The 18,465-nt window shown below is 39.8% G+C and overlaps 1 protein-coding gene across 2 annotated transcripts in view; it reads right to left on the minus strand.

Moving 5' to 3' along the window:
- Positions 1-2,442: 2,442 nt before the first annotated feature.
- Positions 2,443-18,465, minus strand: part of GRK7 (G protein-coupled receptor kinase 7) — a 29,352-nt gene continuing 13,329 nt past the window's right edge. Inside the window, exons 3-4 of one of the 2 annotated variants that reach the window (XM_030576147.1) lie at positions 9,140-9,411; positions 2,443-3,236 (exon numbers count right to left, since the gene is read on the minus strand). In XM_030576147.1, the coding sequence (XP_030432007.1) occupies positions 2,894-3,236; positions 9,140-9,411 (615 nt within the window). In that variant the 3' untranslated portion in view covers positions 2,443-2,893. Of the gene's footprint in view, positions 3,237-9,115; positions 9,412-18,465 lie in introns of both variants that reach the window. The other variant, XM_030576148.1, reaches the window with a different exon arrangement.

Here is an 18,465-nt window from a genome sequence, read left to right on the forward strand (position 1 = left end):
TGTCCTGAACTCTCTCATTTAGGTATTGCAGTAGATTTTGCTATACCAGGTGTTGAAGGGCTGTGTTCTGCAAAGTAATTTTCGCTGAAATGTGCTTTTACCATAGGGTCAAATTCTGGTTCTATACATATATCAGTTCCCTCCTAAGGGGAACATGTTTATACTACAAAAGTAGCATTAATGTGAACCCATATTCTGGCTGCTTTCCACCCCTATTCTCAGCCCTTGCTGCGTATTACCCTGCCAGGAGCAAGATTAATCTACACCAGGAGTAAGCTGCATGGAATGGGGTTATGAAGCTGAGTCAGAGTGGGCATGTGCCAGAGCATTTACAACCTACTCTGCAGTGCCTCTCAGTCACTCTAGCTAGAGAGGACCTCTGAAGCGCCATTTCTGTGGATCTGTCCACAAGTTTCTGCCACTCATTTCCCCTCTTAACTACACAGGTTTCTGGTGTGCACGTACAATATACTTTGCAATTCTTTGAGATTTTAGCCTCACAACACTCCTGTGAAGTAGGCTATTTTACAGAGGTGGAAACTGAGGCAGAGAGAAATAAAAGCACTGGAACACAGTGACACAGCCAGGAATAGGACACCTATTCATTCTCTCCTCATCCTGTGTTAGAACCACAAGATCATCATTCATTTCCAAGTCCATCAATTTTTCAATATCTTTTCAAGACCATCCTTGCTGCCATATGAGCAGCCTAAGTCCAAATTTGGCCCATAGCAAAGTTACAATAATTTGATAGGATGGCCACCGTACTCCTTCACCCCTACAGTGAGGTGGTGGTTGTTTACTATTTTGTTTTGATTACCTTTAAGAGATGCCCTAATAGCATTCATGAACAGAATTATCTAACCAATATTGTATAACAATTTTCATATTAACTTGCAGAACAAGAAAGAAGAGAATTGGAGAAGTATTTTTAAAAGACGAAAAAGAAACCACTCCTTTTATATTTAATCATCTCTGTACAAAAGTTAGGAATTTATTTATTTACCTGTAATGTTAGATCATTTTTTTAATATCTGAAACTTATGGTTTGACAGCTACATTATTTGGAATGAGCAAAGCTATTATGTTAATAGTTTATTAATGTTATTAAAACCCACATAGTGTACATTAGAGGTGGTTATAGATGCAGTGTATCTTTAGCAATTCCTTTGTGTATCCGATGTAGAGGTCTTATCCTGTAGTTTCTACAGAGGCAAACCTTTGAGTTCAGTAAATTTGTCTTTGTAAGGAATGCAGGACTGGGTTCTAATGGCCCAGTGCTTTAAGGAGCTGAACACCATCAGTTTCCCTTGAAATCAGAAGAAGTTGGGGGGACAAAAGGGCCTAATCCTGCTAGAAGTTACTATGTAGTATAGTTCTTACTAACATATGAATAGTCATTAGGACTTCTCTTGGTAGTAAACATTAAATCTGGTATAGAGTTTTTGCAGAATTGAGTCTCAAATGAATTAATGTCAGGGAGTTCAAAACTAGAAATAAACAGAAATATATAAAGTTTTGTTCAGGAACTGGTGAAACTATACATTTAGACCAAGGGTTGGCAACCTTTCAGAAGTGGTGTGCCGAGTCTTAATTTATTCACTCTAATGTAAGGTTTCGCGTGCCAGTAATACATTTTAATGTTTTTAGAAGGTCTCTTTCTATAAGTCTATAATATATAATTAAACTATTGTTGTATGTAAAGTAAATAAGGTTTTTAAAATGTTTAAGAAACTTCATTTAAAATTAAATTAAAATGCAGAGCTCTCAGACTGGTGGCCAGGATCCAGGCAATGTGAGTGCCACTGAAAATCAGCTCGCGTGCTGCCTTCGGCACACGAGCCATAGGTTGCCTATTCCTGATTTAGACTATAATATCAATTTACATATATCATTTTTCCATATCACTTATAAAAATAGTGCAATGTATTTTATTTTTGTGACTGATTGAATTAACATTGCTATTATATTTAGAAACTTCTCTTTTTAAAGGCCAGTTACAAACTGGTGTGATCTATTTGTAGTTTAATTTAAACTACAGTTTAAACCAAATATAGACACATATATCAGGAAACCTGATAGAAAGTTGAACTTGGTAACAAAAAAATGAATGTGCATTCACAATCAAACATCAATTTCTTCATATAAGCTATATTACAACTACTCAAAAGCATAAGATCACACAATATTAAGTAAATTTATTTTCTCAATTTCACTAGTTCACCCTCAGTCTGATTAAGTTAAGATAGAGGAGAATTTGACTTATTCTTTCCGTCCTTGTTCCTACTGACTTTTTTACATTAATGAGAACTTGGATGTATTACTACTAAATCATTCAGTGACTAAGATGAACTCAGAAATCTAGATAGCCAAAAGATTCTTAAGTTTGCTCTGATTCATGAAGTCCAAATTCATTGTCTAATTACTCAGAGTATTACTTCATCATTTAAAAGCCTTTATTGAAAACTATAGAACAAAGGGAAACATTTGATTTAAGAAAAGGAGAGAGAGAGAGAGAGATCAAGAAAGGAAATGAGTGTATTATAATGGAAGACTCATTCATTTTCAGAACAAGTGCCTCCTCACCCTGTTATTGTTTTCATATTTCACATACACAGAGTGATGGAGTGCTATCCTTCTATGTTTCCTAAAATAAACCTGATTCTTCATCTTGATAGCTTCCAGCACAATAAACAGATTATCTCTGTTGCGAGAACAAAGTAGTAGAATGTCCATTCAGCTTGTGCTCCTACTTGTCCTGTTGATGTCATATTTTAGGTTGATCGGTTCTCGTTAAACAGCTTAGCTGAGTTTTTGAAACATTGTTAGAATTTGGAAAGTTCTGTGGTGCATTTTCACTCTTTTTGTTAATATTTGTTAAAATCTGTGATATTTACAACAACAAACAAACTCCTGACTTGGCTTCACCTCCGTTTGCACATTCCCCAGTAGCTATTCTGTTAGGATCATTCAGTTCTTCGAACAGTCCTGTTTCAATAATTTCTTCCTGCCATGGTATAGGGACAGCACCTGTCGCAAATTTCTTGAAGAATTGCTTATCTTTGTCATCAAACTCAATCCCCCGGATTTCAGAGAAGTCAGCAATGTCTGCGACATCTTTGGCATAGACAACTGATGGATCTGGCACAAAAGGGGGGTCTATGAGGCCTGCCTCCAGCCTGTGGAAGTTAATTGTTTTGAAGAAAGCATGTTTTCTTGGATCATCGTCACTGCTCCTGCAATAAAACAAGAGATTGTTAGTCAAAACTGTGATGTGCTAGCTAGCCAATGAGGGTGAACTATATATATATATATATATAGGGAAAGTTCAATTGCATAACTTGGGTCTATTTTAATTTTAAATGGGTTTCATTAAAGCATCCCTCTGCATGTTCTTTCAAAAGCCAAAGGTTGTTAGGTGCATAATGGGATCAAGATATTTTGTACTTTTCAGCTAGGAAAGTCAGGTTTTCAGTGGAACTGAAGCTAAGGAGTGGGAAATATTGGGACTATTATTAACAAGAAAAGCCCAGATAACTTATTTTATTTTAGGTAGAATAAGAATTCCAGGAAACTGTAGCAGGTGGTTCAATGGGTAATACATTCAGCTGTCAACTCTGGAAACAGTGATTTCAGTGTGAAACTGGTGACAAGTAAAACTGATATCTGTGGTCTCATCTGACATGAGTATTGGTCCAAAGTGCACGTACACAAAAAATCACACAAAGTCCAATACAAAAGCCCTTATTCTCATGATTATTTCTTATTCACATAAGTAGCCCCACTTAGCTCAATGGGGCTACTCGTGTAAGGTCTACTCAAATGAGACTGGTATGCTAGTAAAAGAATGCAAGCATATTTCCTAGCACCGTCACACCCAATGACTCTCTAGAGCTAAAGTTATCTTAGTCCCTCACTACTATGAACATAATCATTAATAAAACTCACCCAAGAATTAAAAATAAAATGAATCAAACATTTTTTAGACTTCAAAATAAGTATATCTTGGAAAGAATAACTGCAGTACATGCCATGGGCTGAATTAAGGTTCTCTTCTCTTGAAGGAGAAACAGAAACACATGAACTATTGCAATGTGGGCCCACATTCAGATCCCAAGATGACCCCCAGGACAGGAATAATCTGAGTCTCAAGGGTACAATCAAAACATACTATGATCCTTGATCTAGGCCCCATCCTAGAATGTGCCATTTTTGCAACTTTAGCTGTGGGGAATGTGCAAAGAGTGACCTTTGAGGCCAGGTCTATACTAGGAAATTAGGTGGTATAACTATGTCGCTCAGGGGTGTGAAAAATCCACACCCATTAGTGATACAGTTAAATCGAACTAGCCCCTGCTGCAGACAGTGTTACGTTTTCCCATCTACATAGTTGGGAGGGTGGATTAACTATAGAGAAGCCCTCCTGTTGGTATAGATAGCATCTTCTTTGAAGCGCTACAGCAGTGCAGCTGCACTGGTGCAGGGTTTAACGTGTAGACCTGCCCTGACTTTTGGAGAAGCTATGAACAGGAAGGAAAATTGCATTCTTCTTTTCCTGTATATATGGATGATACAGCTTGGACTGGGTCCTACATGAGGTAAAGGAGTATGAAGAACCAAGCTATCACTACAATGCCGGGGAAACAGATTTCTCTCTATTCCTTGGCCTCAGTAAATAGCAATCTTGTTAATGGGTTGCAGTCTTCTGATCACACTTTTATACAAAGTCATATACTAAATAAAGACAACGCTTTCACACATTCACAGTGCACTATGAGATAGTACTGAAGAACCGAATGTTCTATGGACATGACTCCTTATAACAAGGTTAAAAGAAAGAGATAATGCAAATTTCTGTTAAAGCCAATCATCTTCATTAATGTGCAGAAGTACCATTACTTAGTGATGAGATGCAGCCTTAGGCCTATGTGACCACAGAAAGTCCAGCTCTGCCAAGGACCTGCACCATGCACATGTAACAGACCCTCCAGCTTGAACAGCATCTTTAATTCCCTTTGCACTGCTTCCCATTCCCTAACTGCTCACTCCTGCCCAGAAAACTGCACTTTAGCTTCAGTTCCTGGCACACTAATTCAAGTAGGCAGGTCTCCAGAGGCCACATCTTGTAAACATTATGGGATCAGGGAGCATTGCCATAGCCCGAGAAGCTTCAGAGGCGGCCAGATGGGCCTCAAAGGTACACAGAGATGGTGTTACCCATCAAGAAGTGGCAAGGGAGATGTATACTATGGTGATGAGCACAGTAGGAAAACACAGATTAGATCAACAGGGCCTTATGTTATTTTTGCATAGGGTCTTGCAAAACCCAGCCAGGTCAGTTAGTGACACATAAACACTGGTGCAGCTGTGGAGCCTGAAGTCAATTGCTGACTGTATTTATTAGCCTGGAGTGCATTAGAGCTGCAGATCAGATAATCGAAACTTGCAGATTTGTGACCCTAGCAGCTCCGTTAGTCACCCTATGGAGTTACTGGGTGATCTCATACTCAGCATATTCATGCAGACTTTATTTTATTTTGCTTTTCTATAACATGCTATTAAAAGCATCAGAACTCGGTGTAGGTTCCACAGTGGATTACTGCAGTGTTTTCCCCTCCTGATCTAATATATTTTCTTTTGATACCATCAGAAATACATCTTTTTTTTTTAAATATGAAGCTACAGGAATGCCATCTAAAGGCACCTACTAATACGGTGCTTCTTCTACCTAGCCATGACCCTTTCCTGTGTGAATCTGATGTTTGCATGACTGTGACAGAAAAGTGAATGAGCTTGTCAAACTTCTCTCAAGTTAACATTCCTCAATGAACTATTTCATTGTTCCATGGGACAGCGTGGCCAGGTGTTTCTTGGACTGCCCCTTTTCCGCTTGCTGACGGGCATGAGTGAGTGAGTGAGTGATGGGACAGTAGGTAGAGGGGTGAGCAAGTTCCAAAGGAGAGAGAGTGGAGAGAAAGGTGTTAATCTCTCCAGAATAAGCCAACACCACCGAGTCTTGAATACAAAATTTAGAACATTTTCAAGAGGTCATGTATGCAAATTAAAGCTGCCCTTGAGCAGCTTTAACTTATGCAACAGGCGCTTATGTAGATAACCCAAGGTCTGATTGACCTTAGCAGAATTACAAGGCTAATCTTTACATAAGGATGAGCTGTTCTTGAACAATATCTCCAGTGTAATAGGCAGTGACAGGTTTTGTTTTTTTTAACATCATGTACAGAAAGGCTGGACTTCTCCTTGCCCATTTCTCATTAAACTGTGTATTGAAGGGACATTGAAGGGAAGGGAAGAAAAAATGGGACATTATGTTAATGGATTCCATTGTGTCCCTTCCTCAATACTTCAAGGTACCACTACAGATTACAGTTGTAGGCTGTTCCATGCTCATGTATTTTAATAACTTGTCCCCTTTCCTCTTCCCCACGTGTCATAAAGCACAGGCTAAGTTGCTCCATCGGTAGTTCTACTTGTTGGGCTGGTAGAACTTTTGGTGGGGAAAAGTGCCCCCAAAGACGTGAAGCGGCACCAAACAGCAAAGAAAGTAGAGGCAGCATATTTTGAAAAATCAAAGTGGCAGAATGAAAAACCTCAACACAAATAACTGTCTTGAGGTGCTTCTCCCACTCACCACTAAGGGCTAATGTAACATTAGATAGGCAGATAGATGGTTTTGTGGTGAAAGCACATGACTAGGATTGTGGTTCCATTAGGAGAGCAGTCTATTCCTAGCTCTTCCAAAGACTTGCTGTATGACCTTGAACAACTCACTCAGACTCTCAAAGCCTCAGTTTCCCCAACTTTTAAGTTAGGGTAATAAAGCTTACTTCACAGGGGTGTTGTGAGGCTAAATGTATGAAAAGCACACTGAGATTTCAGATGGAATGCTCTAAGTCAGTGTTTCCCAAACTTGGGACACCGCTTGCATAGGGAAAGCCCCTGGCAGGCCAGGCCGATTTGTTTACCTGCCGCGTTCGCAAGTCTGGCCGATCGCAGCTCCCACTGGCCGTGGTTTGCTGCTCCAGGCCAATGGGGGCTGCGGGAAGCAGCGCAGGCCGAGGGACATACTGGCCGCTGCTTCCTACAGCCCCCATTGGCCTGGAGCAGCGAACCACGGCCAGTGGGAGCCGCGATTGGCCAGACCTGCGGACGTGGTAGGTAAACAAACCGGCCTGGCCTGCCAGTGGCTTTCCCTATGCTAGCGGTGTCCCAAGTTTGGGAAACACTGCTCTAAGTGAAGAGTATTACTATTATTGTGCTAAACCAGGGAATTTCTGTTATCTGTGTTGCAAGATAATTTGTTGCTGAATAGTATCTACAGTTTTCATTCAGTGTTAGAATTGTCAGCTTCCTTATAATGACAAAAAAAGGGGAATCATAGCCTCTGTTCACATTTGAAATCCTCACAGAAATACAGTATGTGGCTGATCAAACCATGACCATATCATATCGATATGCAAAGATGTGTATTTTGGACATTCTTCTGTCAAAAAGCTGCGTAGCTATTACACTTGCCCTGCTGGAGAGAAGATTCATGTGATAAAATGACACACACATCCCTGCTAAATCCTTGGAAAAATCAAATGGTCTTCACTTGTACATTAGATATAGAACACTGTTATATGATTCTCTATGACATTCTTTAATGAGTTTTCAAATATCTCTAGGTTCTTTGTAAACTCAGTATGACAAATTAATATTATTAATAAATAAGATTAATTATACATCTTCACATTAAGCCCCTCCATTGCAAATAGGAGTTTTATATTTATTGCAAGCATTATCAGTGTCACAACGTGGCATTCAGATTAACACTGAATACTGCATAGACAGCAATCTGGACTATTGGCAAATAACAAGTTTTACAAAATAGAACCCACTAATTTATTCTAATTATCATATGTTTTACAAATTTAACTGTACTGGTTACTGAATACTATACTGTATTGCTAAACAAGTGATAGTTAGAGACCATATTTCCTAGCTTCCTAAACACCATGCTGTAATAAAAGTTTTAAGGCAAAATGTGTAATCTTTGCACAGAAAAGTCTCCCAGTAATTTCAGTGGAAGATTTCCCTGTATTTTTGTGTAGTGTACACATAAAATGTGAAAGGACTGTCTTAAATGAGTCTGTTCATCTACTTTTTGGTAGGTTCTCAATCACATTATATTGGAAAACTTAACTACTTGAATTGATAGATAAATTTACAATCATGTTTGATGAAAGTTACTATGTGTTCTAAAAGTAGGTACCACCAATTTCCTTTATATCTTATTACAGTTTACTTAGGTCTTATAGATTGTCTTGAATTTATTCTGTCTTGACAGTAAGGCTATTGAATCTTTCACCATGTATCACTACAAAGGTATTTGAAAAGTTAAATACTATAATGTTTAGCTTTCCAATTACCTTATTATTCAAATAATCTTTAAGATTGCTGACTCAGGGCCAAATCCAGCAGTTCTTTCAAAGGCAAAACTCTCATTAAGGCCTCAAATGGAATTTTTGTCTAATAAGGACGTAGGTCCAAGTGTACTCTCTCTTACAAATACCCTTGGGATGATGGCAGGAGGCCCAGGAAACTCTGTGGGTTTCCATGAAATTGCCCTGTCAATGGGAGAGGTTAGGATACCTGTTGCAGGAAACACATGGTTCAGCTTTCCAACCCTGATACCTGCAGGCTTTTGGGGGGTTATCCCTTAATGCTGCTGCTCTGGAACCCTGACAGCACAGTTCCTACAAGAGTCACACTGACATAGACCAAGCATTCTGCACGCAAGTAGCATTAACTTAGATGCAGATATACACTAGAATATTCACTGTCTAGAGGGAAGAGAATGCTATGGAGGGGGCTCCTCCCATTCCTGAAAACCCTACAAAACTCCAAAAGAGGAGCTTCTCTGGATTTCTGCGGAGGTAATTGGGATTGACACCACAGAGGCAACATTCCTCCATTTCCATGCTCTCCCAAGATAGATCTGCTAGAGCAAAATCACTTCCATTCATGGAAGTGGAAAGGAAGATTGGAGTCTTTTAGAAACCTTAGGATTTGGCTTCCATTTGTATGAAATAATGATTGCATCATTGATCTAGGCTTAAACATGGGAAATAATCCATACCTGCTTCCTAAACGGTCCTCTGATTTCTTAGCCAAGAACAGCCTGCAAATATCTTTTGTTTCCGCCGTGAAGTTGGCATGCTCAAATTTCACCTCATCTTCCAAGGTTCTTTTTTTCACTTCATCCTTACTGACCTTTTCTTTGAAATCCTTGAATGGAGTTCGACCCGCAACCATCTCATAAATACTACATCCCATAGCAAACCAGTCCACAGGGTAGGAGTAATTCTCTTCCTTCAGGATTTCAGGAGCCATATAACCATTAGTCCCAGCCTATGGCAATCAAACATATATGTTTACTAGACAATGGCAATAATGAAATACATAGGAGTAAGTACATTTTAGTCTCCTACAGTTAATTACATCAAGCCGCAAAATCTGAAGGTATCAGTAGCAAACATGACAGAATTGTGCTTATAAAAACTACAGATGACATTCTATAGATGTGCATCTATGTAATATCCACATAACAGCTTTGGCACATGATTGAATTATTTCTGTTGGTTAAATATCTTTCTATATGGAAACCTTTAAAACATGATCTGCAAAGGAAAAATATGGATGTGTCCCATTTTTGCATGATGTATAAAGAAAGCCTGAGAGGTTTTGTTTTTTCAAAAAATATTTCTTTCTGCTTTATTTTTTTCTTTCACATTAGAAATTCAAGCCTTATCTACCTTGTTTTCCTGGAAGACTATGAAGAACTGAGGAACAGAAGGTACAGCACATCCCGAGAAACCAGAGAAGTGAAAACTGATTAACTGTTAACATATACACCTCTACCTCGATCTAACGCTGTCCTCAGGAGCCAAAAAATCTTACTGAGTTATAGGTGAAAGTGCATTATATCGAACTTGTTTTGATCCGCCAGAGTGCGCAGCTGCCTGCCCCCCCCGCGCGCTGCTTTACCACGTTATATCCGAATTCATGTTATATCAGGTTGCGTTATATCAGGGTAGAGGTGTATTTGACTTAACTATTTGGGAAAAATCCTTTCCTTAATAAGGATTTACCACCATCCAGAGGCGATGCGTGGAGGAGGGCTTGAGGGCGTCACGTGCCCTCCTTCAATTTCTGCCAGGGATTATATTTATATAATATAAAGAATTATATATATATATATATATATATATATATATATATATATATATAAATATAGTTTTTGTGGGGAGTGGGTTCAAAATACACCCCCCCACTACCAACAGTAACACGTTACCTCTGCCATTCCCATCCCTTCAATTTACAGCAGAGAATGCTCTCAACCCACATCTCTGAGTCATCTAAGTAGTTTCCTCGCAAAAACAGGAAAGAAAACATTCAATTTTCCTTATATTTTAAGGTTCAAAAAGCAACAACAAAATAATACCTTCAGGTCTTCTTTAAAATTCATTACCAAACACAAAAGGAAACAGATCCAGTTCCCCCTTCCAGGTCCCTTGTAAGCAATGCAACAGCAAGTGAGCCTTGCTTGAATATTGTGTGGTATTCTGCATTCAGATTGGGGAGAATTAAGTAGTCAGCATTAGCTAGTTGCAGCACATAACTCTGAACTAAGAACACTCCTAGATATAGGACAAACTGACCATGCCCTATGGATATAACTACAATCCTCCTATTGCCAGATCTGCATCACTCAGCCTGTAGGGTAGGCAAAGTAGGATTCCAAATGAGTTCTACTGGATTTCTGGTAAGTTGATTTCCTTGAGATGAGGAAATCACTCTTTATCTACACTGCCAAGGTATTACCATCATTAGTGCGGGTAGAAGCCTTAGTATAGATCAGCCTCCCACAACCAGACCCATTTTTACCCCTGTATTAGTTATACCAGTTACCTAGCAGGTTTAACTAGCAGAATGGTAAAAGTGCCAAAAGTCACTTGAACTTTTTCTATGCCTTTTTGAACTGATGGGAATCTTTTTTCTTTTTCTTTTTAGTACAGACATGGTCTTGGTGCAAAATCCAATTGACAGTTGTTCAAGATTATGGTTGCTATTAGTACCAGAGTTCTATTGTTGGCTGAGGGAGTCACAATGAGCCAAAATAGAGGTGCCTCAGGAAAGAATAACTGAAATCATAGCTCATCTGGGGCACACAAAGGAATTTGTGAGTGGTACAATTAAACACATGCACAGGCAGTTTCAGTTTGAGTGGTGGGAAGACTATTACTCCTTCAGCTTTAGGCACAATGTTCCTCTCTTCATCAGTTTTTCAACCCCCTCTAAACCTCAGCTCCTGCCAATGTATGTATATATATATATATCTCCCATAATATGGCTAGGCCAGGCCATTGTTTACAGAAGGTAGGCAGTAGATGAAATACACTTCTTTTTCCTTGCTAGTAACTATTCTTATTTAGAGATACGGGGCCAAATCATTCCCTTTGCAGATAGGCAGCAGGGAGATGAAAGCACAGCTATCAGCCAGATGTGGCCAGTAAGCACAGAAAGGAAGAATGGAGCCAAAGTGGCACTGTCTCTCTTGTTGACTCACCAAGGCCACAGAAATTACTCTGTTTTGTAGAGTTATATGGGGTGGATGGAGCTCTCAGTCTGACATTTCCCCTTAGGCAATCTGCACTATTTGTGTTGGATTTTTCCACTGGAATTTGGTTCTGCCCCAGGGAGAGTTAAAATCTTATTCATGGCTACTCCTCCATTCAGAAAGTGGGCATTGTGTAACTGTGGACAGAAACCCAGAGTCATGCTATCTGGAGGAAAGATGAGGAAACAGGAAGAAGTACAGAGAGGCTGATTTCTACACAAATGTCCTAATGTGAGGGTAGAACTGGAGTTCTTGTGAATGATGAGCAGCTACATGATCAGAAAGCATAAATGGTGTGGCTATCTGCATGTTTACAGACCCACAAGGGGTAGGAACTATGCATAGCCTCTGAGGTACTTTTTCCTTGTCTTGTTTTTTAGTGGGAGGCAATAAACATTCTCAGTTTGATTAGGCCAGAGGTGAAGTTGATTTAGTGAGTGATACCCTGAAGAACTGGTGAGCCACTTCATCATCAAATGGAGTCACAGAGAGCAACACAATAATCACAGTGTTACATCCTGGCATTGTGTTTCTGTTAAGACATTGCTGCGTTGGAATTCAGCCTCATCACATGCTGAACAATATCAAGACACACATGACACAGCACTGTCAGAATGTCATTCCTTGATCATCAATGTGGGTCACTGTGGCTCCATTAAGCAATACCTTCTCTCTTTCACTCCTCTCTTTTCCTTCCCGAGCATGGCTGCTTGAAGGGGTGGTTGCCAGGAGCCTTTAGCCTATTTGATACGCATAAACGGCATAACTGTGTTAGTCATGCATAGGAGGTGGCTTTGACTGATGTGGCACTCATGCTCCTAGAGCTCAGACAAAGCAAGGGGAGCGCCAGTCCTACTCATAGATTCAAAAGAACTGTCAGGGTCAATAGGTGCATCATTGTTTCAGTAAAAGATTAGGGATGGATCAGCCAGGTGATGGTTGGGGTCAGATTAAGTGAGAGATCAGGATTTGGATTAAAGGTTGAATCAGGGGTATAGTCTGAGGTTCTAATGTAATGGAATTGTAATTCTGTGAGCTGTTATGAAAATTCAGATCAAAGTGAGGGAAGTCTTGCAAGATCTGCTATTCTCATGAGATTTTCAGCATTGTATCCAAAATCTTGAGACCTGCTTCTCACAAAATTTCAGCAGAATTTGAACCCAAATTGAAGAGAACCCAGGTTCTAGTTCTAGACTTGGCCCAGAATCCAAAATAAAGGAATAAATTAAAATGTCAGAGTTCAAATCCAGCTTCCCACCCCGAAATTCAAAGGGATTCAGATTTGACCATTCTCTGGTGGAACATATATGTTACAATAGCAATCCTATTGTTTGATATGTAGACACTGACCCATATGCCTAAGAAACTGGGGGAGGAAGAAACAGAATAAATCTCACTACAATTTCAATCAGCACAGGAACTGGCAAGCGGAGAGACAAATGGAATTTAGATTTCTGTCTTCTCCTATATAGCTAAATGTCTGTGCAAAAAGTTTGTATTGATAAGAAAGGGCTATAAAACCACAAGCACTCAGCTATGTAAACAACTGAGCAGTAAATAAGGAAAACAGGAAGGGATGTACTGAAATAAGAAGATGCAGGGTGTTGTCAGGAAACACACTGAACAGAACAATTCAATGCCCTGAACTGGCAGAGCAAATATCTTTCAAGTGAAGATTTAGCTATACTTCTTGGGATAGGATTGAATTGGAGGAAACCAGCAATTTGCACAGCCTTTACTCTTATATGTACAAATCAGTACATGTCAAAAGGTGACAATTAAAAAATGACATAACTAACACAGTAAACCTCTTGCAGCAGCACAAAAGACTGAGGCCAAAATGACTCAGGACTCTTTCCCCCAGCACAACAAAGGTATATCGAAGCATATTCTCATCTTGATATACTGAGTTTTTAACTGCACAACTCTGTAATTGCAATGAGATTTGGGTGGCTAAAAGATAGTGATTTAAGTTGAGAATATATCCGCTGATCTCCAAAGCAGGAGCCAGAGAAAGACATTTATCTTGCTCCCATCTAAGTCAAAGAAAACATGAAGGTATCTTACATTGACTTAACAATATAAAAGTGAGAACAGGATGGGAAGCAAGGAAATTAAAATGCACTGGAAGAAGGGAATAGAGGTGGCAAGTGCACATTACTGAAGGCGGTTCAATTTTCCAACATTGAGATTTTGATCCTGGTTCACTGTGGAATATTTGACTCAGTTAAACTAATGAGGATATCTCCCAATACAGATATTATTTGTGCTCTTAAGTTTATTACTGCTGTTTTTCAGAAGTTAAAAATTCCTCAGAAGTCGTTGTTTCTATAATGACTTGCAGACTTCATTTTTTTCACTTGGTACAAATTGGAAACTGGTTTAAAGAGATTTTTATTAATTGGAAAAGTATTTTGTAGCTAAAGATTTATCAATATTAGGATAAATTCTAGTGTGTGACTGGAAACAGGTGTAGTAAATGCAACCTTGAACAGTCACATCACTGTATTGCCAAAATACTATTAATATGCTCCAGTCTTGTCTGAGACTTGTCCTCTCTTTTGTGCCATAGTATTCTTGCTAAGAGCATATAGGCCATTGTCTAGTCAGGAAGCCCATGTTTGTGGGCACATAAACATGCAGACCAACCCCTGCATCAGCTAGGCATGTCCCATTAGGCACGTTCATTAAAAAAAAATAATAGAGGACCCACAGCATATGGTGTCGCCACAGTTTTTTGGAAGAGGCAAAATCCAGGCAGTCCATGTTCCTCCTTCTTTTCCTGTAGTTCTTCTGGCACGCAGCTAGAGTCCAATGCCAACCATTCTGTGCTTCCATTCATCTCTGTCATGGAAACCTTTTATCTGAATTGTAGAGAGTGAGTAAGATGCTTTATTTTTTCTACTTTGTTCAAATGCTTGCATTAATGTGAATTTTAATCTTATTATTTTAAGTGGAACTTTTAAAGCAATTTCTGTCTTCTTTTTTTTATTCAAAGAGGAACAGCCAGAAATATAAAATCAAAGTCAATGACCAAATTCTTCTGTCAGACATATGAATCACATTGATGGAAACCCCATACATAAATACCAGGGTAAAATGTGGCTCTAGAATTGATACAAAAGGGCAAATCCAGCCACCAGACACACAAGGAATTTCAGTTAAGGGCAACAGGTATTTTAAGAATGGATTGACAACAAGACATAGTTGAATTGATGTAAGGAGCACGCTGAAGAGAGAAAACTCCTTTTTGAAATTGTATTTTGTGTATTTTTAAAAAGGCTCCTTATTTTTTAATGTATTTTCATAACACAAGACTTAACTCTGGGAGTCATCACATGCACTCAAGTCACACTGGAGCCAAAGGAGCTTAGCTCATTGTGAGGGCTTTCAGCAGGACTGGGCTTAAAATTTAAACGCTTATACACTGACCATACTGCCCTGAAAAAGGTAAAGTACTAGTAATGCCCTGGGTAAAACACTGTGGGATCTGGGATCCTAGCAAATAGCGTAGGGGAAGAAACACAATATAACTCTGCAATTTCCATCAGTGCAGGAACTGTCAAACAGAGGTGAAAAAATGGGATTTCTCTCTCTCTACCTTTCCCCGTAGATCTGTACTAAACAAATTCAGTCAACATCATAAACCAAACAGCAAAGCAAACCAGAACATCTATCTTTTGTTTGTCATGGCACAAGAACTGTTGAATGGGGGGGGGGGGAGAAACCAAGTTGAGTTTAGCTCTATCAGCTCTTTCCTGGGGCTCAGTTCTTTTTTCCTCCAAGGGGTGCCACTGACTGCTTTGTTCTCTTTCCCAGCTGTTCTTCTGCTCCTTCAGCAGTGACCTTACCAGACGTTGGAGGAATGTAGCATTAGACCACAGGAAGCTGTTGATAGCTCTAAATTTCAAGATATTTTTTCTGCATATGAGTTCTTGGGCCCCAGAGAGGGGAGGAGAATAGCTGATCTTTCTTTGCCATTCATTTAATAATGGTAATTTGAATGTTTTATTTTTTCCCAGAGCGACTGTGAGGAAGAAAGGAGAAAAACTTAAATTGGTGATACAGAACTACAATTTCCCATCATCCTGTTATCTTGACAAATATTCACATTACAGCAATAATCCACTTGATTACTTAAATAAACGGGGTGATTATTTTTAAAGCCAAGATAAAATTAGGTTTCTGTAACAAATGAAAACATTCCTTGTTTGCATCCTATAAAAAGACTTACAGAACCCAGAAGAATTTAGCCGCAGCTGCAATTACTGCTTAGCAAATACAAGGACTTCCTAGAGTTTGTCTACAATGCAGTAGAGAGATATTATTCCCAGAGTGAGGAGACAGATTTGTGCTAGCTCAGCTCAAGCTAGCTTACTAAAAATAGCAGTAGCTGCTTTCAATAGCAGTTTTTATCCAAGCTCTGGCATGGTCTTCCTTTGGAACTTTGAGCAAGTCCTTTACCTTCTCTGCCTCGGCAACTCCATTCATAACATAGGGATAATATTACTTCCTTACTAAAGAGGGGTGTTTTGAGAATTAATTACTTAATGGTTGTTGAATACCATATAAGTATTATTAGTATAAGAGAAGAATTTCAGTCTACTCTACAGATACTTAAGGAGATCCTCTGGAAATGAAAACAAAAATAGTATTAGAGCTTTTAATAGCACTATGAATGGGCGACTTACTCAGCAGAAGTCATCAAACAAATATTACAATCTGTGCAGGTGTTTTCCTTCTCTATTTATTTCTAGCGTAGCAGGAAATATTAGCAGGTGATGATGAGCCAAAACTTCTGTGGTGCTCAGCACCCTAAATGCCACTAAAATCTGTGCGATTTAAGGATGCTTGCATCTTATTGGTACCATTTAGCATCAGGACTCATGCTAGAGATACAATTAGGTTAAAGTCACTCTAAATGAAGAGCCAAATTCAGTCAACACATACATGGGTACAAGCCCCGACTTCACCAGCTCCTGTGGCTGTAGAGCAGGGGTGACCAACCTGAGCCTGAGAAGGAGCCAGAATTTACCAATGTACATTGCCAAAGAGCCACAGTAATATGTTAGCAGCCCCCTATTAGCTCCCAGCCGCCTGCTCCCAGTGCGTCCCGCCCATTGGCACCCCTGCCGATCAGCGCCTCCTCCTCCCTTCCTGCACCTCCTGATCAGCTGTTTCGTGGCATGCAGGAGGCTCTAGGTGGGGGGGAGTGGGAGGAGTGAGGGCACAGCAGGCTCAAGGGAGGGGGTGGGAAGGGGTGGAGTGGGGGCAGGACCTGTGGCAGAGCAAGGGGTTGAGCAGTGAACACCCCCTGACACATTGGAAAGTTGTTGCCTGTAGCTCCAATCCCTACACAAGGTGCCTACACAAGGAGCCGCATATTAACTTCTGAAGAGTCGCATATTGCTCTGGAGCCACAGGTTGGCCACCCCTGCTGTAGAGTCTGTGCCTGGTTTTGCATTTTGACAACATATTGTTAATGTGTGGGAGTGGGGAGGAGGATGACTTTTTTTTTCAGTCATTTTTGGCCAGATTTTGATACCCTTAATCACACTGAGTGGAACCGTACTCTGAAAACAAAGAGACTGTTCACAATGTGATCAAGGGTACTTGGATTCTGTGAGTAGCCTACATCGACAGTACCACAGCTTATGGATTGCGCACAAAAATATCATGTAAACCTCATTCAGCCAAAGGCAGCCAAGTCAACATTTCAAAGAAAAATACGACTGGCCAAGTATTTTAGGCCATATAACCCTTTCCCCGCCACATGCATGTTTCTGACAATATGCAGTAAATACACACAAAATGTATGCTGTGCACTCATACCATATTGATCAACAAAACTGTCAGATAGGTTCCTATATTTCACAAATAATTATATGAATTTCAAACCATTATCTAAACGGCTATATGGTACTTGAAGACATCATTCCAATATACTTATGACTCATGGTTTCCATAATAGCTAATGTGCTTCAAACAATAAAGAGACTAAAATTAATGACAGTATTTACATGGTGTTTTTCATCTTCCAACAGCTTCATAAATGTTCACTAATTAATCCTCATAACAGTCCTATGCTCTAGATAAGGAATATTATCTCTCTTTTTTTTTTTTTTACTGTTTAGCAATTATGAGTGACTGTTAGGTTGGGCTGTGCAGGATTGAGCCTTTAATGCCAAACGAAGTCCTGTTGTGTTATTCCAGTCTTGCAAGGGGCACTTAAAGCTGGCCTAAAGGGGCCCAGGGGTTCCCTTGACATTAAAGAAATCTCCTGGTGATCACCTGCTCTCCTCCACTGTGTAGGATGTGGGTCAGAAATTAGAAAGTAGGTGGCTAATGTACTCAGCATGCTGGTGATCTTTGGCCAGTAAAAAAGCCCTTCAGCCAGGCCCAGAATGGAGGGAGGCAGAAGGCTGGCAGATTCACCTTTGCTTCCCCCACTCTGCTCAGCATGACGTTGATGCCTCTAAGGATCAAGTCCTGGTAAAGTGCTGTGAGAGTCATGGGTAAAGAGACAAACTATTACACTATTATACTATCACTAACAGATGCTTTATAATAGTGGTTCTCAACCTTTTTTCATTTGCAGAACCCTAACAAATTTTTAACGGATGTGTGGACCCCTTTGGAAATCTCAGATTTAGTCTGCAGACCCCTGGGGTCCATGGATCACAGGTTAAAAATTACTGTTCTATGGTAATGACAACCTTTTGTGGACCCCTCAGACATAGGTTGCAGACCCCCGGGAGTCCGCAAACAACAGGTGGAGAACTACT

Source organism: Gopherus evgoodei, chromosome 9, assembly GCF_007399415.2.
Source record: "Gopherus evgoodei ecotype Sinaloan lineage chromosome 9, rGopEvg1_v1.p, whole genome shotgun sequence".
NCBI lineage: Eukaryota > Metazoa > Chordata > Testudines > Testudinidae > Gopherus > Gopherus evgoodei.